The 25,239-nt window shown below is 45.0% G+C and overlaps 1 protein-coding gene across 1 annotated transcript in view; it reads right to left on the bottom strand.

Annotated features, from left to right (window-relative positions):
* Positions 1 to 25,239, bottom strand: part of Jazf1 (JAZF zinc finger 1) — a 309,997-nt gene that overhangs the window by 48,454 nt on the left and 236,304 nt on the right. The window contains exon 3 of the mRNA XM_057787211.1: positions 1,852 to 2,048. Coding sequence (XP_057643194.1) covers positions 1,852 to 2,048 — 197 coding nt within the window. The remainder of the gene's footprint in view (positions 1 to 1,851; positions 2,049 to 25,239) is intronic.

Raw genomic sequence — 25,239 nt, 5'->3', positions numbered from 1 at the left:
CTCACTTCAAACTGTCCTGCTATTCACGGGGCTCAAGGTGCCTGTCACTAATTGGGGCAGTCCTGTTTATCTGGTGTGGGCCATGAGTCAGTCTGCATTACCTCAAGTATGAAACACATTCTGCTGGAGACTGCTTGCCCCCACAATTCATATTCCATATGAATAAACACTGTAGAGAACCACAGGGAAGAGGATCCAGCACTCGCAGATTTACATGATAAACATTAAGCAAAGATTCTGGAAGCCAGTGTTCACAAAACAGAGTGTAGGAGGATCCTGAGGTCACACTCCCTACAACCTGAATCTTCCCGACAGTGCTGGGAGACTAAGACTTTAATGCTCAGCAAGCAAGAGCACTTTGGGACTTGCTTAAGGTAATAACATTTCTGAAGAACTCAGAGGAAATTCAGGTCCCTTGCTTACTACACCTTTCCTGTATCCAAAGTGCTTAATTCTGGATAAACTAAGAATATCCATCCATTATGAGATGAAAGTGGCCATTAAGACTGGGAGCTCTCCAGATTTTTCTTTGGAGTATAATCATGAATATTGAGCCTCACACTAAGGACTCTCCTTTAACTCTGTTGAACCAAACACCTTCCCAGACACTAGAGGGACCTTTTACCCCAATATTTTGTGAATTAATTAATTAATTAACTAATTAATTAAAGTGTGACGTGCATTTTGAGGAGTACAACTCTGGCTACCTCCCTTGATAGGAGATAGAGAAAGGGGAACGTGGGACCTGCACGTCTCAGTCAAGGAGGTAATGCTGAAGAGATGCTGCTACCATCCCAAATGGCTTAGCTTTTCTCTTAGAACTGACCAGAATCTCTAACAAGAGCCATGTGTCCTAGGCTCTGCCACCACCTCAGCTTCCTCCTCATCCTGGCAGTGTGGCCTGCTGTGGGACACGCAGGCTCTCCCACGTGACACTGTGGTACTGTGGGACACACTTCCTTCCCTGTTTCCCAGTAAAACTCCTTCCTTCCCACGATGACTTACTGACTCCACCGTCTCTTCACGAGCCTCTTCTTCCAGGGCAAGCTGGCTCTGGAGGTGCTCATGTCATTGAGTTCTAGATGACATGATTTCAGATAACAACACTGTACTTACTCATGGTCTTCTTAGATTAGTGATAGTCCATATTCCTACAATGGGAGAGAAGACAAGCTGCCCCTGCTTCTCAGATAGGACTAAAAATGACCTTCCCAGTCCCCACTCCCTTCTTTACACCCCTGCCTTGAAGTGAAGCATGTGATCACCTCAGGGACTGGAGTGCCCTCTGGGATGCTCTTAGTGAGTTTAGAAGGATGGTCTGGGGAACAAATGAACTTGGAAAAGATGCAGTAGGAAACTCAATTGCCAGGACCCAAGTTCATCATCCTACAGTCTGCTTTATGCAGGGATTGAGTTGATATGTTTAACTTCAGCTTTGACCCAATTTCAGTGTTTAATCATCACTACACTTGGGAAGATGCCAATAGCTTCTACCAGGTGAAAGATCGGACGGGGTCTGCTCACTTCCATAGCTCAGTGTCTGACAGGAAGAAGGCGTGTGTTTTTGTTCCTTATAATGAAAAATGTCAAGAATAAGCAAAAACAGGGAGATAGGTATAAGGAATGTCCCAGCGCCCCACTGTGTGCCGGTGAACTGGCATGGTGCCTTACCCTTGTCAAGAAACTGAGCAGATGAAACACGATTGCTAGCTCGCACACAGCAGTAAGGTCTTAAAGCCTATGACACCACCACCATAGACATGCACACACTCCACCACTGCTTAAAGTTAACGAACAGATGAACGGACGCAAGGATCAGTCGTGAAGCTGAGTCCCCAGCTGCGGGCTTACCTGTTGGAGTGCTGCTGCGGAATGAAGAGGAGGGAGTGATGGGCGGGGTCACAGGGGGCGTAAGGCTCCCGCTGCTATGACGTGGTGGAGTGGACACATTTCCTCGAGACACGGAGCTGGACAGGGTCAGTGAAAGCTTCGGCTGAATCTTCTTCTTCAGGGACTCCTGTTCTCGGCGTGCAGCATCTGTCATGAATCTGAAATGACAGTTGCAGGTGATCAGCCAAGGCCTTCGAAGTGACAGTGGAGTCTGACAGATGCTCTGCCCTGGGGAGGACACTTGGTAGCAGGTTGGCTCCATTTGAAGTCTCATGAGAGCGCGCCATTTCCCATGCAATGAAGCACCTTTCTAGCTTGTTGCTTTTCAGTTTCCTCTAAATTAGGCCCATATTTCTGCCAGGAAACCCCGATACAGATCTGCACTCAACTTAATGTCTTCCCTTTCAAGAGCCTTTCTCTTGGGAGGTTCTCCCCTCCCCAGAAGAAGGCCACCCATTCATAAGTGCCTGGCCATTTCTGAGTTGGGAGCTTCTGTCCTATAGCATTAGTGCTCAAACCATGGACTGATGCTTAACAGCCATGGTCTCATCTACATCTGCTTCCTCAAAACATTCGTTTCTCTAGGTTTCCAGATTGTTATTTGGAGTTGAAATGCTTCTGGTTTCTCGGGGTCTGAGCATACTGCCAAGCTCTGCTAGGTCCACAGCTGCAGGATGGCTGTGCTGAGCAGCTCAAGCAGAGTCGAGGGGTGTTAGGGTGGGATAAAGAGGAAGGTCACCCCATCCTGCCCATGGGTCTGACTAAGTTGGTGTTTTTTTTTTTTTGTTTGTTTGTTTTTTTTGGAAAGAGGTCTTATGCCCTGCTCGCCTCATCTGCACATTTTCAGGTATTCTCCCAATGTCTGTTCTCTTATTCCTGTATAATCTAATGTTTCCTAAGTCTATGTAACATGAGACGCCAGACAGTTTGGAAGTGGTAGCCTTTACCTAAAGACCAGATATTTTCTGTAGTAGTGGCAGGCAGACTTTGTCAGCTGCATTTCTGGACACTGTCATGATGAGCACAGTGGCTAGAGACTATGCAAGCGTTCAGGTAATAACAGACCCTGGTGTCTGCCTGGGCTGTGAGGTGGAAGCTCCTGCACCTCCCAAGTCTTCCCCAGCAGTTGCAGTCTGACAAGCTCAATACAACTCGCTGTAAATGAACTGTGGTGTACTTCGTCATAGCACCTCACCAAATCCACTTCACGTTCTGCTTACAAAATTCCCGAGTGTTTTTCTTCTCTATGCTATGAAATTTTGGAAGTTAACAGATGGTTCTTAGAGTCAATTGAACATCAAACAAAACAATATTAATACTGTCCCAGTATCTTTAAATTCCTACTTTTATATTTGAAACAAAGATGGCTCATTCCTCGTCACGCATGGTGGTGCACACCTTTAATCTCAGCACTCTAGAGGCAGAGGTAGGTGGATCTCTGTGCGTGCAAGACCTGCCTGGTCTACAAAGTGAGTTCCAGGACAGCCAGGGTTCTTACACAGAGAAATCCTGTCTCCATAAACCAAAAGAGATGGTCTGTTCCTTAAATGATTCCTGCAACAAGATCCAGATACACAAAGTGACTTTTCTATGTTGAGCTGTACAGGAATAGGTTTGAGCCATAAGATGGTGATGGTTTATGACAGTGATTGAGCAAGGAACCTCAGAGCAATGAGGACCGTTTGCACCCAGGAGCCCAAACCAGTTTATTCTCAGGCGAAAATTTGGTTCCTCAGCTCCTCAACTGCTTTCCTTCCATCCTCCAAACCTCTACTGAAACTGTAGATGCGCAGAAGAAAAAAGGGCAATGAGCTGTGGCTTCCTTTTATTATTTCAAATAGAACCACTAACTGGCACAGTGCTTAGTTCTGAAAATGGGGTGTTCTGTGTGCCAGGGAGTGGACAAAACCACAATCTAACCATACAGCTTCTTCCAGGAAGACCAATTGTCCTCAGTGGTGGGGAATTCACATGGTAAGAAAACACGAGTATTTCATTGGGCAGAAAAAAGTGTACAGCTTGTACTTTAGTTAAGAGTGTGGTATGCGGAGTCAGAACGCCAGGGTTAAACTCTGCTGGGCTACTCTGTGAGTTGGGGCAAAGTGGCAAATCTCCCAAACCTTAGCGTTGGTCTCTGTAGAATGAGAATACAGGTTGATAGCTCTCAGCTGATGAGACTGAGACCAGAAAATTTAAAGGTTCGTGAAATTTAGAATATTTGTATAATTATCAGCTGAACATCTCCAATAGAGAAGTCTGATATTTGGGGCATTTAGAGTCAGGGATGTGCGCCTGTAATTACAGCAGGTAAAGTCACACATCTTTTATAGATCATTGTTTATCTGGCAACCAGCTAAGCTGACAGTCCATACTCTTAAGAGATAATAACTATGAGCCTTGTCCTACATCACCATCTGTCTACACTCACAGGAGTCTGGGATTCTGTGGGGCTTTGGAACCAGGCATCCTTGTGAGACAGTAGGTGCCATGTCTGGACTGTGGGTGGGGCCTCCAGCGGCAGTCACCTATCGGTGCTATCTAGCCTGCAGTGGACCACAGCCACTGCAGAGGTCTTGGTGAAGACTGACTGTGGCAACCTGCCTGTCATATTGCAAGTGACTCAAAAGTAAAAACTGTTATTCTACAAAGTACCACAATGTGGTGTCTCTTAGTACTTGGTCAGCCTTACTCAATGTCAAATTCTTTGAGTTGGTTCTAAAAGGACCTGGGTAAGCAGAAATCCCACCCACGGAGTGATGGGAGTGGACCTGGAGAGTCCTTATTGTGTCAGACAGAAGCTGGTCAAAATATGCGAGAGTCTTCCTCACAGCTTCTCTTTGGTTAAAATGTATCAATACCTCACAAATAAAATAGAAGAAAAGGCATCAAAGTCACTATTACTTTATATTTTTGGTTGTGAGCCTAGCCTTTAACAGCTAAGCCATTTCTCCAGTCCAGTCATGCCTACTTAAAAAAAGTAAATACCCTTTTAGCTCAGGCAAAAAGTAACTGTAACTGCAGCCATAGTTCCTTCTTGCCCACCAGAGTCACACCTGTGTGGTTTAGTTGGGGTACAGCGGACAGTTTATCTTTGACTTGCTTTTTCTAAGTACTTTCTATGTGAGAACAAGGCACTCATGTAAAGCACTAAACAAGAAACATGCTCACCAAGAATCACACCGACCCTCCTCCCCCTTAGTCTTCCCCAGCCATAGATCATGCCAAACTTGACACACAAAATACACAGCTGCATAATACACTTCCAGTAACACACATACACACACTCACACACACACACGGAATACCACACCAGTGCAATTTCTGGTTAAATGGTGTTTCCCAAGCACAGTGGGTCTACCTCTTCGTCCCTCTTCCCAGCATGACTTATGTTACTTGTCTTTGAGGAAAGGGTTGACACAGAGTTTTGTTATAAAGTTTGGGCTGGCTTTGAGCCGGCAATCCTCCTTTGTTGGCCTCTTAAGTCTTTCTCTATATGAAGACTTGAGATTTACTCAACTCTAAAGCTTTAAGCCAAGTTCCCTCAATATGCTTGTTAGTCAAGAGGTGGACATGTTCCCCAAAATGAGGAACTACTGTGGATGCCAGTTAAGAGACAAGGTGAAGAAGAAGGGTGGAGGTGAAACAGGGTGGTTTCTGGCAAGAAGAGAAGGCTCCATGTCTCAGCTATACCAGGAAGGCAGCTCCAAGCCAGCCACATGTGGATACACCTTGGCATTTCACAGACATGCCCTTTCCACTACATGACTGGAAACACTCCCATTCTGTAGCTGAGAAAAGCTGAGGACGTCAATGTCCTGTGGTCTGAGGAGCCTTCCTTAGGGGGCGGCCCCATCAGGGGCTCTCAGTGATCACAGGAGACAGGAGGAGTTCAGAACTAGCAGAAACCTTAGTCAAGTCAGATCCCCCGTGCAGTACACTCACTTCGCAGTTACTAATGAGTGAGGTGACCTGCTCAAGGCCCCAGGATTGGTGAGTGGGGGAGTGGCGTGAAAGCCAGGCAAGTCTTGTAGACTGAATCGGTAGCTCCCATGGAGAACTGCCTGCTGGTTGGTGTTAAAGATGAGCCGTCAAATTCTCAAGGGTTTTGGTCTGGGGATGCACAAGGAGATTCCCCCGGGAGCCTGCAGGTGTGAGTGAGTGGTACCCAGGTGGCGGTCAGGAGGGGAGTCCTTGAAGTCTCAGCCAACTTCTGTAGTGGCGGTTGGCCCTGGAGACTCTGCTCTTCCGACCTAGTGAGTATATTCTGGACGGCTGCTGTGTCTTCCCATTTCCCTCTGCTCTGCAGTGGTGCCTGCTGAGACAGGCTACTGGACTCGGATAACACTGGCTTGTAAGGGCAAGCCATTTAATTTCAGGGACTTTATAAATGGGATGTTAAACATAACTATTATTAAATGTTAAATTATGTAAAGTTTTCATTAAATAAAATGTATTAAAAACAAAGGTTCCCCGGTTCTTAATTATCCTACTTCATTTTACTCTGACCTAGGACCTCAAGGTTACTTACATTAATGCTGGGTCCACTGGATGAAAAGATGCCACAGTCTCTGCTCTGTAGCACCCAGTGGTGACTGGGAACTGCCACAGTGGGCATATTTAACACCACAGAAATGGGCAAATGCTATCACTCAGGACTTGTTCCTTTTCAAGAATTAGCTACTAAATATTAGTCAATAGACATTGCAGTCTTATTTTTAATATGGGAAAAAAGCATTCAAATCAGGCTCCTTGTCTACTCACTGAAGGAAGTAGTCAGGGAAGGGATGAGGGGAGGCAAGAAAGGCTTCCTTTTCTTTGTAACATTATTAGAAGGAATACATCTCAACACATCTTCTATGAATTTTTTAATATTTTAAAATGATGTTTAAATTCTGGACACAGGCAAATGAGTAAATGATTTTATTCGCCAAGTTTAATGCATAATAAAATTATGATCCATGTGCCCAACAGTACCAAAAGCTTTGAAGTTTCTTTTATAACTTGTTTTTCCAAGAGATTTATTACCCAGATTCAAAACAGCTGATCTTTTCAGGGTTTTCTTCCTAACGTATATATTGCACATAGAGAAACCGAGTGTGTTCTAAAGGAAAAGTAGCCACTGGAGACTTCATTCACTGTTGACTAACAGCCTGGAAGTCTGCGGTCAGCAGAGCAATGTTTTGATTTTGAAACTGAAGCTGCTATAAGATTAATTTTAATTTTCCTACAAATCAGAAATGCCTAAGTGACCATAATTTAACACAGCCATTTGTAGTAATATTTGTTATTGTGAGGGGAAGTACATATTTCTTAAGTAAATTTTCAAGACTCCATTATAAACTTTTTAAGTCTATAGACCACAACGCTCTCTCAGGCTGGCAGGTTAAGCATGAACTATGAATGGCAGCTGCTGCTCCAGGGAGACCAGTCGCAACCACAAACTCGGGAAATTTATAGTACTTTCTGAGACCTGGGCAGACACTCCACTGCCATCTCACTCACCGGCCAAAACACTCGTGTCTGTTCTTCAAGGGGTGATGAGGGTGCCACTTCGCTTTCTGTGACACTGGGGGCCCTGAAATGGAAGTGACCACTGGAAACTTTAGTGTTTCTTGGAAAAATCTGAAAAGAACTGGGTTTATGGGACCGTGGGGAAGTCTGAGCAGTGCATTGTTAGGGGGCTGCCCCGGGGCAGTCCCAGCACCCCTCAGGCCTGGTCCTCCTGCCTGCCGACACAGAGGACTGTGGCTGGGTGCTGCAGCCGGTTGTTATGCCCCCTCAGCCCGGCTCAGGAGCATCAGCATGTTCAGCATGCTCACATTCTCCACGCCCCAGTTGTCTCCAATTTATGATCTTCTGACATGTATGTATGTATGTATGTATGTATGTATGTATGTATGTATGTATCCCAGACGGTTACACCTATCTAAAACAGATCCATAACCCGTTTCTGGAACTGCCAAAGCTCTGAAAACTAGACATTTAAACACAAAGCACTGAAGATAAACCTTGACTACTGCCCAAAAGCTACTTGTCTGTTTCATTCTGAGGGTGGAAGGGTTCACTGGCTTCACTGTGTAAAGAATAACGTTGTTGGGCTGCAAGACACTGCCCCCAACCTTGCCAGGAGTGCCATATAATATTGGAATATGGTATTTGCCCATAATAGCTTCATGAAATCTGGAAAATTATGAATTATGAAACAACCTAGAGTCATGAATAACACATTTAAGTGTTTTGTTAGATTTATTCATTTTCTTTTATGCATGTTTTGCCTGCATATATGTATAAGTACCATCTGACATGCATGCCTGGTGTTCTCAGAGGCCAGAAGGCTGCATTGTTTCTTCCGGAACTGTAGTTATAGATAGTTGTGAACCACTGTGGGTGGGTGCTGGGAATCAAATGAGGGCTCACTGCAAGAGCAACAATTGTTCTAATCTCTGTGTCATCCCTCCAACCCTGGGAGACACATTCTTATGTAAATATTAGAAATAGAATTGAAAGAATACTCTTTACGACATATAAGATACCTGATTTTCCGTTTATTATTTCATTTAACAAGTATGCTCCTGAGCACTCCGTTCATTCTTTCTTCCCCCTTCTTTCTGATACAGTTTCAACTGTGCAGCGCAGGCTGACCTAAACTTTCAATCCTCTTGCCTCAGCCTCCTGAGTGCTGGGGTTACAGTTGTGGGCCACCATGCTCGGCTTACGCTGATGTTTTTATGCCAACAGGCTATGGCCTGGGGTTTGAGTATATTATTGTGGCAGGTAGAGGGTAGACTTTGGAAGTAGAGACTGTGTTCAATTCTCTGATCTAGTCTGTCTAGCTGTGTGACCCCGCCAATAATCTACTTAACCCCTCTGTGGAGGCCTCAGTTTTCCCATCTGTAAATGCTGACAGTTATGGGCCAACTCAGTAGCAGTATGAGGAGTGAGTGAGTCACACAAATCCCTCAGCAGCACCTGACACTTTGTGCTTGACGGTGATGTGAACACTACCAGAACTGGACCGCTAAGCTCACAAGTCTTTCATTGCTGCAATCACCACCAGCTACCTGGCCACTTGTGAACTGAGACAGCAAGTACCATGCCCGGCTCTGTTGATTCTGTAAGCTGTCTTTAAGACAGCCCTGAGGAGGCAGCAACAGTGGCTGAAAGGCAAAGAGCCCAGTCCTTCCATTAGAAACGATGCACTGGCTGTCTATGAACACACCATTCTCTTGATTTCTCTGCCTTGGCTCTGGAGTGGAATCAAGCAGTTGGGGTACCCTTCCAGTAGGGGGGATCATGGGAGATGCTCCCTGCAGTGAATAGATAGGAATGAAGCTCCAGGTTACAAGCCGCCATTCGCACTGAGAAGCTTCACGGAGGCACTCAAGGCTCCAAGCCCTCAGAAGGTATCAAAGCTACTGTGCTTCCCTTGAAGCTGTAAGCTTTGCTCTGCCTTTTTAGCTCCCCGCCACAAGGAACAAATCTGTGGATTCCTCTGAGAAGCACTTCTGACATGCTGTGCTACCCTAAGTAACTCATTCCTAGACGATAAGACTTCCGGCATGCCAAAAAAACGCCACAGAGTCAGTGAGTCAGCAGAGCCATGCTGTGTACCCAAGGCTCTAGGAAACCAGCTTGGGATAGCAGGTGTATTTCAGCACGTGACCAAGTGTGGTCTGTGTGTCAGAGATATAGTTCTTCATGGAATGATGGCGTTCAATTCTCATCTGCTGGTAAAACCAAGAGTGGGTCTTCTGATTTTAGCAGCCACTTGGCTAACGCAACTGGCCAATGAAAGAAGACTTGAGCTCAGCCAACATGACTGTAGTTTGTCATAGCTCCTTCATGAACAGAATGGTCTTTTCTTTTGACCTGGGAATTTAGGAAGTCATTTCAACAGAGAGAACTTGAACTCCTAAGTAAACCAGTTTCAGAAAGGTTTTTTAAAAAGCTTTGAATAATCCTGTTTTTTTTTTTTTTTTCATCCTAGAGACCTCTTTTGCTTGACCTGAAGCCCCTGGGGAGACTGGTAAACTTTATAAAACTTTGGCAGTATCAAGTGAGTGAGGGGCCTTTGACATGCTGCCTAGGGCTGGAGAGAGGGCTCAGCTGTCAAGAGTGAAGACTGCTCCTCCAGAGTTTGACTCCTGGCATTGATTCCAGGCTGCTCTTTAAAGCCGATGACTCCTGCTCCAGGGGACCCGATGCCCTCTGTGGCCTCCTTGGGCACCGCATTCGCTGTGCAGACGCCCCCACACAGGTACATGCCATTCAAAGAAAATAGTAAAAGATTTAAAAGCCTGCTGCCACTAGAATGCTAATGCAATGCAGCAAAGTGAAGGCAGCAGCAGGGGAAAGCTATCCTATCCCAGAGCCTTGCTGTCTCCATGGTGTGTGTGTGTGTGTGTCTGTGTGCGCGCACGCGTGCGTGTGTGTGTGTGCACTCACCTCCACTGTGGACATTGTCTGGAGGCACCAACAATCAAACACCACAACACCAACAGGCTTGCTACTGCAGAGGCATTATTTCCTTACTAAGTTCTTACGTCTGGCCTATGTGGAGATATCCTTGAGTAGTTCCAAGACAGGAAAAAAAAAGGCCTTTCTCTTTCTTTTAGGTTTGTGTCTGTCTGTGTGGGACCGAGAAACAAAGCCCCGGCTTCTCACATTTCATGTGGCCTCTCACCATGGAGCCAGCCCTCCAACTTCTGAAATAATCTCTTCTGGGTACATGGCCAGGGATCAGGGTCATTCTGCATCCTCTGTCTCCTGTGCTGCTTGCTCATCCTCCTCCCGGTCCCTGGGAGAAGCTGCTGGCTTTGGCTATGCTTGGGTTTACCATCTTTCCTTTTGGCCAGCACATAACAATCAATACCACTCAAATGTAAACACACACTTTGCTCAGCATCCTTAAAGCTGAAAGCTTTTAAAGATTATTTTGTATTTGTTAACTATGTGGGGGGGGGGAGGTGGTGTGCACATGTGAGTTCAGGTGCACGCCAGAGTACCCTAGAGCTGCCCTGTGTAGGTGCGGGGGTTGAATGTAGTTCCTCTGCGACAGCGTACATGTGCTCAATTGCTCATCCAACCCTCCCATGCTGAAACTGAATTTTCAATAATGATAGAAAACTAAGTTGGATATTTTTAGTAAGATGGGTCTTTATAATACGTTGTATCTATAAAATAAATATCAATAATGTTACAAATTAAATATTACAATGTATATATGATAAAATTATTGAATAATGATCAAGAGAAATTTTATATTATCTTTTCTAGGTCAGAAAACTTTAAGTACACCGGGCAGTGGTGTTGTACACCTTTAATCCCAGCACTCGGGAGGCAGAGGCAGGCGGATCTCTGTGAGTTCGAGGGCAGCTTGGTCTACAAGAGCTAGTTCCAGGACAGACACCAAAGCTACGGAGAAACCTTGTATCAAAAAAACAAAAATAAATAAATTAATTAAAAAAAAAAAGAAAAAGAAAAAAATTTAAAAAAGAAAGAAAAAGAAAGAAAGGAAAGAAAACTAAGTACATTTTCCTATGTTCTGTTGTTATAATTCTGTCTGAATAAAGAAGAGCAAGAAGAAACTGGCGCCCAGAAAACATAGCCTGTGTACACCATCTTCTAGGCAGCACCACCCGGCGACCAGAGGCTGTTCTGTAGATAATACTCAGGATTTTCTCTCCTTTCGCTGTTCCTCCTTTCCTCCCTCCCTGCCTCCCCTTTTCCTACTTTTTTAAAAAGCAGTATCTCACCCTAAATTTAATCACTTAAATGAAATCCATGTACTAAATCTAGGCAGCAGGAACCACAATCAGGACCCCTTCCCTGAAACACTATTTTTCTGTATTTTCCGAACAAATGCTGGCTGTTTTCTTCAGCACTGTGGAGTATATGACCAGCCTCACCATAGAGAAAGTACTGGCTCCCTTGGGGTACAGCAACCACCCCCAGAAGTCACAGGTCAACATAAATTATCAGGGAAGTAATTACTTTTTATTTATTTTAGCCACAAATAAATTAAAATATGATCTTTTTCATTGTTGATGCTAAGAATAAAAGAGTTCTAAGGTTCCAGCACAGCCCTGGGCTTGGAAGGCAGACCTCCCTTTGCAAACTGCCTGCCCCCAACCCCAGCTTCCTCTGAACTGGGAACAATGGTAGCTGCTCCTTACACATGGGTTTGATTGTTAATTTGGCATTCATGTAAAAACCAATGGACACAAAGAACCTGCTGTTTATGAGATCTTGTGTATGAACTACGAATGGTCTCTGAGTTTCCCGTTTCTCCTCAGACAGCAACCTAAATTGGCTAACACAGCTAATGAGATGTGGTTAATTCTCCCTATAAACTGGAAGAAGTTTATTTTGTTTATTTCATTTTATTTTTTTTCAAGAGGGTGTCTTTGTGTAGCCCTGGCTGCCCTGGAACTGTAGACCTCATGTTTACAGAGTTCCTCCTGCCTTTGCTCCCAAGGGCTGGGATTAAAGGGGTGTGCCACTACTGTCTAGTTGGAAGAAGTTTAAAAATGGGAGAAAAGAAATTGGATCTAGGATCTCCTGGAGTTTTGTTTACAGTCTATATGTGGTATACATGCAACGCTGCCTGCTGGCTGAAAAACACAATCTGGAGGCATATTCCTAATTTAATTTGGCTGGTTTTCTGAGCCTTGAAAAATTGGGTCCCTTATTACCAACCAGACAAGATTCCAAGATCTCACAGAAGCTGCTGTCAAGACCTTAGGATGTGAACACTTGAGAAGACTTGGCCCGCTTAGGAATACCCATCAGGGGCACCTCAGGGGCATGGCATGTCTATGAAAGCTGGTTCTCCCTAACCTTCACCCTGGGATTCTGAGAAACTATTTGTAAAAGGCACAGCCATCTGGTTGGGCAATTCCTACAGAAAGTCACTTGCAGGGGATGCTACCTAGTCCAGAGAAGAGCTGAGGTACGGAGCTAAATTTTCAATGAGAAGGCTCCATTTCCACACACAAATGCTCACACTGTATGAACTTGGACTTAGGTGGATGCCTTTTTTCTCGGTTACCAGCCCCAAGGTGGGTGCTCAGTGGTATCTCAGAGGTTGGTGAAATGCCATGTGAAGAAGGCAGAGGGGCAAACAAATGAGATGGTGGAGGATCTTCCATAGGAGCCCGTCAGTGTATTTTGTGACTCAGGGCCAGTCACCGTGAGCTCTGCTCAAGCAGTTTGGCTAATAGTTCACAGCATCATTGTCTGTGCTGTTTTCTTTTTCCATCTGCAAATTCCCACAGTCTTCCACCTGGGTAGCCACCAGTGCCAGTGGAGATGCCACACAGCTGAAAAGGGGTGACTCCTACCCACTGGCAGTTCTACTGAGTCTCAGCCTAGGCATAATTGAACTGGCAATTACTTTAACCTAAGACTAAAGATGGCAGACTCAATGCCTGAGAGAAAAAGCTGGATATGCTCCAAACCAGAGCTGCCCCGAAGGCAAACAAGAGTACAAAGCAGACAGCATCACTCATGAACGTATTATGGAAATAGGAACTGAGAGTCTGGTTAGAACAATGACATGGAAGCAAGGAAACAGATTAAGACCAGTAACCACCAAGATGGAGACCAATCTGCCATGGATCACCCTTGAGTCTCAACATACTTCATTGAAAGTTGCTATCACAGTCAGACCTCTGCTAGAGGGAGCTGTATCTAGGTATATCTGGAGCTGTGTATAAAATGTAATATGCACACTGAAAGTTTCCTCTCTTTCCCAGATGTAGTATGAATACCCCAACCTTCCCAGAAATAGACAGGAATAGTCAAGTCCTTTCTGCTCATGGCTGCTCTGGCTGTGGAGCTGCCCACTTCTCTTCCCAAAACTAACTTCCATCTCTCCTTCACTGCAGAACCAATCACGATTTGCCTTAAACACTAGTTCTGAACTTGGGGGTTATGGCCCCTTTGGGGGGTCAAACAACTCTTTCACAGGGGTCACATATCAGATATCCTACATATCAGACATTTATGCTATGACTCCTAGTAAAATTATAGTTATGAAGTAGCAATGAAAATAATGTTATAGTTGGGGGTCACCACAACATGAGGATCTGTATTAAAGGGTCACAGCATTAGGAAAGTTGAGAACCACTGCTCTAACAGGAAAGCAAGGACAAACCGAGCCTCTGACATCATATGGGCAGCTACTCAATGGAATTTATTTTTGTGGCTATGTGTTGACCTATTTAGAGTTACAGTCAATGGATTGTTTAGAAATAATGTGACATTAACAGCATGTTTTGTTCTTAAAATCTTTACGTGTTCACGTGTGCGTGTGAGAGCATATGTTGTATGTGTGCATGTCCACAGGACAGAAGTGGGCCCTTTGGAGCTGGAGTTACAGGAAGTTGTGAGTCACTAGATGTGGGTGCCAGGAACTGAACTCAGGTCGTCTGGAAGAATAGCAAGCTCTCTTAACCTCTGGACCATCTATCCAGCTGTAACAGGATGCTTTCTTAAATGGATGAATCCACTTAGAAGGTGAAACTATTTGGGGGGGTAAGGTAGACTCCACACATGGGCTATCCCTTAATATACAGAATGCATGTGAGCATCTGAGACTTACAGATCTCAGTTTCACAGGCCTCAGGGGCTTATATTTTTCCAAGGGATTTTCCCCCTTTTTATTGCAAGAGTTCAGTTTAATTGCTCTAAAGAGTATTAAATCATATTCATGGGAGGCCATTGTTTTGGACTGAGCTTCTGCATTAGGCTCCAGAAGACCAGACCAAGCCAGAGAGCAGTCACTCCTGCTAGGTGACACTGATCCAGCTGACCCTTCAACAGCAATCTTCCATACAACAGGCAGCTTAGTAGGCAGGCAAAAGAGATGGCTTGAGATGGTGTTCCTTGAACCTTAGGATGAGAGTCCCCTCTGCTTAACCCTGCAAGGGAAACAATTTGAGCCAATCTGCTTTTATGTCCCCTTTGCCCTTTGTAGCCCTTTTCTGCCCACAGAGCCAACCTCCTCAACACCAGAACAAGTTGTTTTCTGCAGAATGGGTTGCTGTGTCACCCAGAATTGCTAATAAAAGCCAATTCGATCTTTCAAGTTCCTATAAGTATGCGCTTTGCCTTTGGTGTTCTGTTTTCCAGGAGGCTGGACTCTCAGGAACACCAGGAGGCTGGACTCTCAGGAACAACGAGGTGTTCAGTCACTCAGGGAAGCACACATGTGAATAATCTTCATTTTGTTTTTTGAAGAAATTTGACTGTTCCTCCCACCTCTTCCTCTTCCTGATGAGGAATTTGTGGGTGGAGAAATTCTTGACAAGCTAAACCACATGTATGTGATGGGTGCGGAGAGGACAAGGCGGCTGACAACAGCGACAGTTGAAGCATTTCGGTAGATAAGTTTTTAAAATGCACAAACGCTATTGCAATGGCTGCACACCAGACGTCTGCCTTCTTTTTCACTGACTTTCTCCCTTTCTTGATTGCGATTATTGGTCATTCACATATTTTTCATCTTGTGTTCACAAAGTGCTTTAAAAATACATGGGGTATAAAAATACTCTAACAGAAAGACGGGGGAAGGGATAAAAGGGAGGAGGAGATTTCAGTGCAGCCTCTAAAATCGAGTAAGATGCTGTGTAGCGTAACTACAGGGGTGCACAGTGCTACAAACAAAACTGCATGGCTTGCTAAGTGTGACCACTGCTGGCTGCCTACATCAGTGAGACCTGATGAAGGCTCATTTATCCGGACGGTCTGAGTCAACGGCTCCCAGGAATGGAGGCTCTGCTGCAGTGCAGATGGGAGGCTGCTCTGCCTTGCGTGGTGGGACTTTTACTGTCCTTTAAGTTGAGGAGCAAAAGGAATGTCCCAAAGCCACTATATAGTAATCCTTTGAAATGAGTTTGTATTTCACAAGATCCCCTAGCCACCTTAACCCCACATGCTTCACCCCATACACAGGCTCTATAAATAAGGGAATTTATAGGTTATTTGGAAGAAAAAGAGCAGGGTGTTTAAAACTTTAAAAAATGTCACTGTATTTAACTGTTAATGAAGTGTGTGGAGGGGCCTCCAGCTCTTCTGCTGTTGAGCCAACAGCCCTCATTTGCATGCTCAAGGCAGTCACTAATCCACACCATCAGTTGCTCCCCCCAAAAGCATGGGCCCCACAATACTGTTCATCCCGCTGGTTTATTTAGCAGAGCCTTTCTTCACAGCATCCACAGGCCTCCATTTTAGGCCAAGCTAATTACCCCAGATTCCTAATTAGTGTTAATTAAAGCTTTAATGGATTGCAGCCAGAATTTAAAAGCATGCCACCACCTTTAAAGGCCCACTTCGGCGCAGGAATGAGCCAGGCCCAGACTTCCTATGGGGCGACTCAAGCTCGTGGATACTTTGGCACACAACACACAGGCCGTGTCTGGTGACCTGCAGCCTCTCCGTCGGGCTTTCACAAGGAAAACAAGCTGCTTGCTCCAATCTCTGAATGTCTACTGAAGCCATGGACATTTTGGGGGGAGGACATCTTTCCGTACTTCCCAAACGGCGAGCCTCAGAGCCATTTTCCCACTCCGGTTATGGCTTGGGAAACAAGTCAAAATACTCTAACTAAAATAATTCCAAGGAACCTAGTAAATTTTTTTTAGGCCCCAAAGGCACTCTCATATTGTTCCTGCTGCAGAGAATAGCTCAGAACATTCCTAATAAGTAAACCCCTAACTCAGCAGTCTAAATCTACACTTTTCTTACGTACTCCCTATCATGTGTAAGCTGACTCATTCTTAAAATAGCCAGACTGAGTCATGAATACTCATAATGCAGAAGGAAGAAGGGAAGATTTGGGCTTTAACATCAACACATGAATGCCCAAGGAGATTCTGAAGTTGCAGGAAGTTGTGAACCACCCAACATGGCTTCTGGGAACTGAACTTGGGTCCTGTGCAATAGTGGCAAGTGTGCTTAACCACTGAGCCATCTTTCCAGTCCCAGAACTAGATTTTAAAGAGGTCGATTTAGTGCATGCTATGCAAGGTGTCGTCCCTCCCACTCCGAGACAGAATGATCTCAAGCTCATCATCTTTATGTAGAAAAGGATGATCAGAATTCCTGATCCTCCTGCCTCCACCTCCCGTGCTGAGGTTACAAGAATATGTCACCACACCCAGTTTATGCAGTGCTGGGATCAACCCCACGGCTTTGTGCACGCTTGGTAAGCCATCTGCCGTCAACCAGTGTAGCTGTGGGATGAGCACAGAAAGGGGGCTTTCTCCCATCACAGTAAGCTCCGTCCACTGAGCTGTTTCGACGCTAAAAGGAGACTTAAGTGGTGCTGAGACTCCGGGGTGTGAACAAACAGGTCTACACTGGAGGAGGGAACTGAAGGGCAAGCATGAAAAGCTGGGGTGACAGCTGAGGATAAGTCCGGGGGACACCCACATTTCTTCAGAGGAATGAGAGCCCTCCAAATTATTCCAGAGAGAAATAGTTCTTACACTTTCTTTAAAAAGGTTTAATACCTTATTTTTGTATTTTCATGAATATTTGGAACACAATTCTATTCAGTATAAAAAATTATTCTTCCTGTGTGTGTAGTTTGTGTGTGTCTGGGGCAAGGACAACTGTATGTCTGTGTCTGTCTGTGCTCTCATGGAGGCCAGAGAAATGCCAGGTGTTTTCTCTCCACGGTTCTCTGCCTTACTTTCTGCCCTTGGCCAGGGCTTTCACTGGACCAGAAGCCTGGCTTTGCAGCCTGGTTTGCTGGCAGAGCAACCTTGGGCCCTGCCTTCCCTCCAGTGCTGGAGTCACTGGGATGTTCAGCCACACTCAGTTTGTTACATGGGCGCTGGGATTTGAATTCAGGTCCTCTTACTTTCAGAGTACTCTTCCCCACAAAGCCAAGTCCCTAGCCCCAAGATTCCTCTTGTAATGAAAAGCACATTTATTTGTTTATCTAGCATTTTGCACAAAGATGTGTTTTTCTTCATGGCAGGGATGACAGCACTTTCTGTAATCTTCATCATTTGGGGGACTGATGTAAGAACTTATGAGCTCAAGGCCAGCGTGGGATACAGGGATCCTGACTCAAAACTCCAAGACCAGCAAACAAGAACAAGCAAAAGCAGGCACAGCAGGCATGTCTTCAGCCTGGGTGAAGTACAGGGGTACAGAAAAATGTCAGGAAGAAGTAGCCGAAATTTAATTTCAAATTGCCCACAAACTATGTGAAAAACAAGAACTCTGGAGCTGAGGAGAAAGCTCAGTGGGTAAAGTACTTGCTGTGTAAACACTAAGGGCACAGACTCAGCTCTGCAGTATCCATGGAAAAGCTGGGTATGGTGCCATTTGGTGGGGGAAGATGGATGATTACCCCAGCCTAGAGGAAAGGCCACCCCGAGGTTCAGTGAGAGACCTTGTCTCCAGGTTAATGTTAAAAGAGGGAGGAAGACACTTGACACTGACCTCTGGCTTTCATGTGTGTAAGTGAGTGTGCTCAATAGGTACACATACATACCCACTACACACACACCCACCCACCCACCCACACACAGTGGAACTCTAACACAGGCCCCTTGTGCTGGGATCAGGAACAGAAGCGTAGGCAGGCTTTCACTCACCTCCCATCAGCCAGGTGAACTTATCTGACCCTGGATTTCTTACCCACGGGAGACAGGAGACATCTAATCTTCTGCTTATCATCCTTATCAGAGTGAAAATTCTGTATGTGCCTTTGACCTTAATCTTGTAAAACTTGAAACCAAACTCTTGTTTACCCTTGGAGAGCCTGGGAAAAACCCCAGGCCAGCTTCCTGGGTCCTGGATGTACTCTGGATGAAGGAGCCTCAGAGCTCCCCATTTTGAAAGGAAACTCCCACCCACCTGCCAATGGCTGTAGGTGAGGCAGGGAGCACCTGCAGTGTGTTGTTTATTTGAGAGACAGAACGGATGTACTCAACACTGTCTGGCACATAGTTTCTTATAAAGCATGTTGCTTGGTTGTTTATTTAAATTTTCCCTATTCTTGAGAATTTAATATATGTATATAATGAAACATGATCAGACCCACCCCTCTTCCTCTAGCCCCTTCTATGTCCCCTTCAGCAAGTCCTCCTCTGGGTGCTGCTGCTGCTTCTCTTTACGAGGATGCGCTAAGTGCCCGGGTCTGAGGTCGGCTGCTGGAGCATGGGAAACCTACTAGTGGGGAGAGCCTGAAAGAATGATCCTCCCTCCCCTGCAGCTATCACTGCCAACAGCTCCTCACTATGGGGCGGGTAGGGCTTGGAGAAGATTTCCTCCATCTGTGCCAAAATGGAGCATTTTCTTTACAATGTGATACGCTCTAGAGTGACCTGGAAGAGAGTCTCAACAAGAGACTGTCTAGGTTAAGTTGGTTTGTGAGCATGCTTGTGTGCGGGGGATTGTCTAAATTATGTTAACTGGGGTGGGGAGATCCACCCCCGGGAGGTGGCACCATTCCTTGGGCAGGGATTCTGAAATGTATAAGAATGGAGACACTGAGCTGCGCACAGCCTTTCTCATCCTCTCTGTCTCTGCCCTTCACTGCAGCCGTGACCAGCTGCTTCTGGTTCCTGCAGACAGAGGAATCTGGAACTGTGAGGTAAGACAGATGCTTTCTCCTCTAAGTTGCTTTCTTGGGTATTTTATCGCAGCAAGAAGGAGCCAGCAAGACATTGAGATCAAGTGAGGGTTACAACAAGCAAACAAACTTGAAAAGCCACTGTAATTTACAAGTTTGGTGACTATTCACACCTCCTGCGGCCCTAAGGACACAGTGCAAGATTTAACAGAGGAATTCATGCTTCTTCATGGAAAGCTGGAATTAGTCAGACAAAATGCCAGCGTTGCCTATTCAAACTGGGAAAGCCCAGAGAGGGAGCAGGTTGTGGGAGGCGGCTTCCTCATCAGGCCTAATGGAATGGGGGGGGGGAGGCATTCATTACAGAACAGCTTACACATTTTTGTTTTAAAATTTTAAAAAACTTTTCTAGCACGCCTTTAATCCCAGCACTCGGGAGGCAGAGGCAGGCGGATCTCTCTGAGTTCGAGACCAGCCTGGTCTACAAGAGCTAGTTCCAGGACAGGCTCCAAAACCACAGAGAAACCCTATCTCAAAAAACCAAAAAAAAAAAAAAAAAAAAAAAAAAAAAAAAAAAAAAACCAAAAACAAAAAACAAAACTTTTCTAACCACACAATTCATTAAAAAGGGGGAAACTCTATGATACCAGAGAAGGCCTCGTTTTTTTGGGTGAATAGGCCAGTGAGGTCTTTCCTAAGGCCTGGCTTATCTTTGCTCTGAATGAGAAGAGCCCACACGTGGAGGGAGCTTGTTAGGTTTGGTCACCCGAAGGCACCAAGACCGACAGCAGTTAGTTGTCTTCTGCATTAAAACTCCCTTGCTCTTCATCAGAGCGCAGCTCAAATCCATTCTCTCCCGATCCCCACCTCCTGCCGGATTCAAATCTTCAGGAGATGTTCAGCCCACTGCTGGAACCTTCCAGACTCCTCCTTACCCTTAAATTCAAGCACATACATACCATTTCATCTCTGAACTGAGACCCTCCCGCTCTGACTGAAGGACACTGGCTCTCGCTCCTTCTCCGGGAGGAGGCAGCGAGGGGAGCGCAGACAAGAGAAACTCGCTTGCGTCTGTGTCAGCCCCTCTCAGCTTTGGTTTTAGCTGTGACGTGGGAGAAGGGTTGCCCATTCTTTATTTCCATTAGTTCCGAAAGAACAGGAAGTTACAGGTCATACAGATGGCTTGCTGCCCATGGCCCGAGGGAGGTGGAGGAGAGCCAAAGGGGACTCTGCTCCATGTCCTGCTGGCAGCCTGGCGTGGGAGGCACAAAAGGTTCTCAAGCACGTGACTGGGAGCAGGTTTATAATAAGATGAGGCTCGAAACACAGGGCGATGTGGTTGGAGCAGGGGACACTAAGTCCCTAACGCTGTGAACTGTTTGCTTGTTACTTCCAAGTAGCCCTCAGGCCAGTTATAAAACTGGAAAAATCCTGCTCTCCAGTCCAGGAGGGTGCCTATGGCTAGCATTGAACATTCTTCCTTCGCCTCCCACGTCTTAAAAAGGACAGAAGAGAACTAACTTCCACCATACACAGGGTTCCTTCCTGCTGTACCCATCTTTTCACTCTTGAATCTAGCTCAGGCCCACTTGTCCACAGACCAGTGGTTTTCAACCTGTGGGTCGCAACCCCCTTGAGTCAAATGACCCTTTCACAGAGGTCACCTAAGCCCATAGGAAAACACAGATATTTACATTATAATTTATAACAGTAGCAAAAGTATAGTTATGAAGTAGCAAAGAAAATAATTTTATGGTTAGGGGACACCACAACATGAAGAACTATATTAAAGAGTCACGCATTAGGAAGATTGAAACCACTGCTCTAGACTAAGGACCCTGAAGACACACATGGAACCCCTCTGTCCTAGGGAAGGCCCTGACTGGCATGCTAATGGGATCACTTGTTGTTTTGTCTTCTTTCATAACCAGAGCACCACTTATGTGAAGAATCTTAGCTGGAGCAAGCATAGCAGCAGCCTCAGTGACCCAGAAGATGGCAACTGCTAGCCATCTCAGCTACAAATCATGGCCAAGAGTTTACTGTGAGGCCAACTCCTTCACGTAGGCCCTATTAAAAAATATTTGCCATCTGCCAGACTCCCTTCTTTTTTATTAAACTGTCATTAATTACGGGTAACAACAACTTTCATTTGGATTTTATGGAGTAATTATGAAATAAACACGGAGAACATCAAGCTTCCTGCCTCGCTGAAAGCAGGGAATCTCCATAACGCTACCTCCATGAGGTGGCCACGGTAATATGGAAATATTTCCAATTCTCAGATGCATCCTTCCTTCGTTAACAAGTGTCTTCTTCCAGCTGAGCTCGGCCTGACTTCAGCATGGGGCAGTAGACAGTGAAGCCGGCTCCGCTCGCGGCTAACAACAGATCTTCTGTGGGTTGTTACATCATTCACTGGGGTTGCTGCGTAGTTTGACCATGACTACGTCTTGGAGTTTTCATACTCCAGGTATATGACAATATATTATTGTAGAGTAATTAAAAATAGAGTGGGTTTTACTGTTCTGATTAGAGCAGGTTTATTGTCCAGATAAAGTGAAGTGCAAAGTTTTACATTTGAAACAAGCCATTAATTTAATAATGTGTTCATCCACAACAAATCATAACTCATTTCTTTTTACTGCAGAAGTAATTGAGTAATGAATAATGAAAATCATCCCACTGAAGAAGGGCAGTAAATATGTTGACTTTATTATTAATACTCAATTTTGGTTAATAAGGCAGCTATTAAATTTGAGACAGGATGGATCTAATTTATTGACTATTCAAGATAACAGTGAAATATTACCTAGTGAATACCTGGGTTCTTATAAGAGATGATTTGATTCTAAGTCAAATACTAGAATCCATCTGAGATGCCAGTTCTCACTGAGAACTCTATGACCTTAACCTGCGTATCACTGCACCTTAAATAATTTAAGTGGGTGCATGGGCACACTTGTAGTACAAAAACTCCTGTGTTTTGTAGTGAGCTGGAATTCTCCAGGGAATGAGTTCATAAAATAGAACCTCAGAAGGACACTGGTTCTAAAGGAAGACTTGCTGCTGACATCTCAGAGGCAACATTTAGCGGCGCTTTGGAGAGAGAAAAAGCAATTCTCATTAAGGGCAAAAGGGGGAGAGCAAGGCGTTTCCCACTCTAGCCCTGTAAACAGGGTTACAGTTGATTCTCGTGATTCAAGAAGCTGAACCACTCACCACTCAGGGAAGCAAGGGCTGTGCTTCTTATGAGTGCACTCCAATACTTGGTTTTTTGTTTTGTTTTGTTTTTGAAGACAGAGTTTCTCTGTGTAGCCCTGGCTGTCTTAGAACTAGAACTAGCTCTGAAGACCAAGGTGGCCTTGAGCTCACAGAGATCCGCCTACCTGAGTGCTGGGATTAAAGGTGTGTGCCACCACTGCCTGGCTCCAATGCTTGTACGTGTGTTTCTGTTATAGGCACAAACCAGCGCAGAGTGACAGTTGCCTAGAGAAAGCTGACCTAATGCTTAGATTTTCTCTATAAGGCATATCACCACCCTCTTGTACTTCCAGATACTAGACAAAATTTGGGACTAGTCTTGGGGAGCATTTTTATGAAAAGTCAACAAAAAGCATGAAACTTTAAAACAAAGGAAGAAAAAAGACACCAAATGGACCCGTGACAGTTGGAACAAGAGGGCAGAGCCCCACCCTCTCTGACCTCAAGCTGTGGGCCTGCACATTGACAAAATGCTTCAAGTAACAGTTCTGGGCTTGCATATAAGTTTTTAGTGAGAAGGCGAATTTGCAAAAGCCCAGTCTACAAATAACACGGAATGCCTGGGCTGTGCACTGCCTGCTTTCCCAGTCACTTGCCTATGAGCTACTCTTGCTTTTCTCTGCAGTCGTCCTCACTTAGGGACCGTCTCAGCCTACATACAGCCTTCATACAGCAGGGAGGGCTAGAACATACACGATGATTCAATTCACCAAGAAATTAATTTCTAGAAATCACCAATTTAGGCCAGGAAGTGGTGGTGCACATCTTTAGACCCAGCACTCAGGCAGAGACAGAGGTAGGCAGATATCTGTAAGTTCAAGAACCAAATTAAAAAAAAAAAAAAAAAAAAAAAGGAGAAGAAGAAAAGGAAGAAGAAAAGAAATCTCTAAACTGTACTAGATGTCAAAGCTTCCAATAAAATATATGTTTGGCCAGTCAATTGGTAATTTTTTAGGTGGGATAAGTCTGTCTCATATCTATATGTGTTTGGGTGTGAATGTGTGTATGCGTATGTGCATGTGTATGTATTCATCAACATGCCTGAGGCGTGGGACAGAATATCAACATACCCCATCTAGGACCTATACCTTGTGAATGCCAGAGATGGCTTGGTGCTCCTCCCTGTTTGAGCAGAGGTATCAAATATTTACTTTAGAACCAATTCCTTAGCCTATAGAATAAAAATAAATGGAAGCAGGCTAAAAAAAATGTGTTTGGGAACATTTCAAGAAAGGGCCCAGCATTTTCTTATTTGGATGCTTTAGAGAAGGGCTCCATTTAACAGAGAGTTAACACTGCATAACACTCCGAGTGTGCTAATGGCTCCAAAGTGACAGTGTCATTTCTGACACGAAGATTTCCTGCTTGACCTTTATAGAAAGAGTATTCATAGCCTAATATGAGTGACGTGTGACATTTCTACAGAAGAAAATTGCAATTCAACAAAAGTTTTTAATGGCTACCCTCAGGCCAAAGGTCACCACCACATGGCCCACAGAGTGCCTGATCCAAGAATGAGATATGACAAGTCTCACAACGATCCAGGCTCTAGGTTCTCTTAAGGAGTATTAGTTCTTATATTGGTGGGCACAAACTCCCACACAGAGACAATAAGGAGCTTAAGAGAAACATCTGCCCATGTCTCATAGAAGAGCCGTGGGCTCTTAAACTCTTTCTCTATTATTCTAGAACATAGTCAGGTTTGCTGATTCATGTCACTTGCTTGATACTTCTAAACATTTGAGCATTCTTCCCTTGATGTAGACACAACATTTTAACAATGCGCCGTTGACAAACAGTTAGCTATCTACTAGGTACAAGGTAGTTTGGCACTGTGAGAACAGTACCAGAGGCCCTGGTCCCCTGACAGAAAACAAACAAATAAAATAACAAAAACAAAGCCAACCAACTGAGCAGAAATGACCAAAAAGGCAAGGATGGGGTTTTAAAATATACCAAGGGGATTTAGGGTGGCAGGAGGAGATAAAGTCAGACTCACCCACAGGAGACACTTGGGCCAATGCAATCTTAGGAAGCAGTAAGAACCTTCACTTTAATGACTGGGATGGAAGGAGTAACTCACCCCAAGAAAAGGCTTTTAGGGGTATTACAATTTTTATGGCAGGCACAGGGGGACTTATGCTTTATATACCTTCTTTTAAAATATATGTAGGCTTTCTGTACATTTTGAATGGTTTCAACTAGCTCTTCAGACTCATCTGCTCCTCCAAACACACAACTAGCAAAATGTCTGTGTCACTGTTCTGACGGCCAGCCTATCCTCACATCCGACAGGCATGTCTGGAGACAGAGGGCAGGGAGGAGGGATTTACATATTAGTAGAGAAGCTTTCTTTAAGCCATCTACCCCTCTGCTGAGAGCTACAGATCCCTGGCCCCTTGACTTACTTTCCTGCCTGCAACTGCTCTGAGCATAAGACCTTGATGGCAGGCTGGTGGGCCTGTAGTTGAAAGATCCCAAGAGCTGGGCAT

Source organism: Chionomys nivalis, chromosome 1 (genome assembly GCF_950005125.1).
Source record: "Chionomys nivalis chromosome 1, mChiNiv1.1, whole genome shotgun sequence".
In the NCBI taxonomy this organism is placed as follows: Eukaryota; Metazoa; Chordata; class Mammalia; order Rodentia; family Cricetidae; genus Chionomys; species Chionomys nivalis.
The sequence above is the reverse complement of the archived record's forward strand: the minus strand, read 5'-3'. Positions and strand labels throughout refer to the sequence as shown.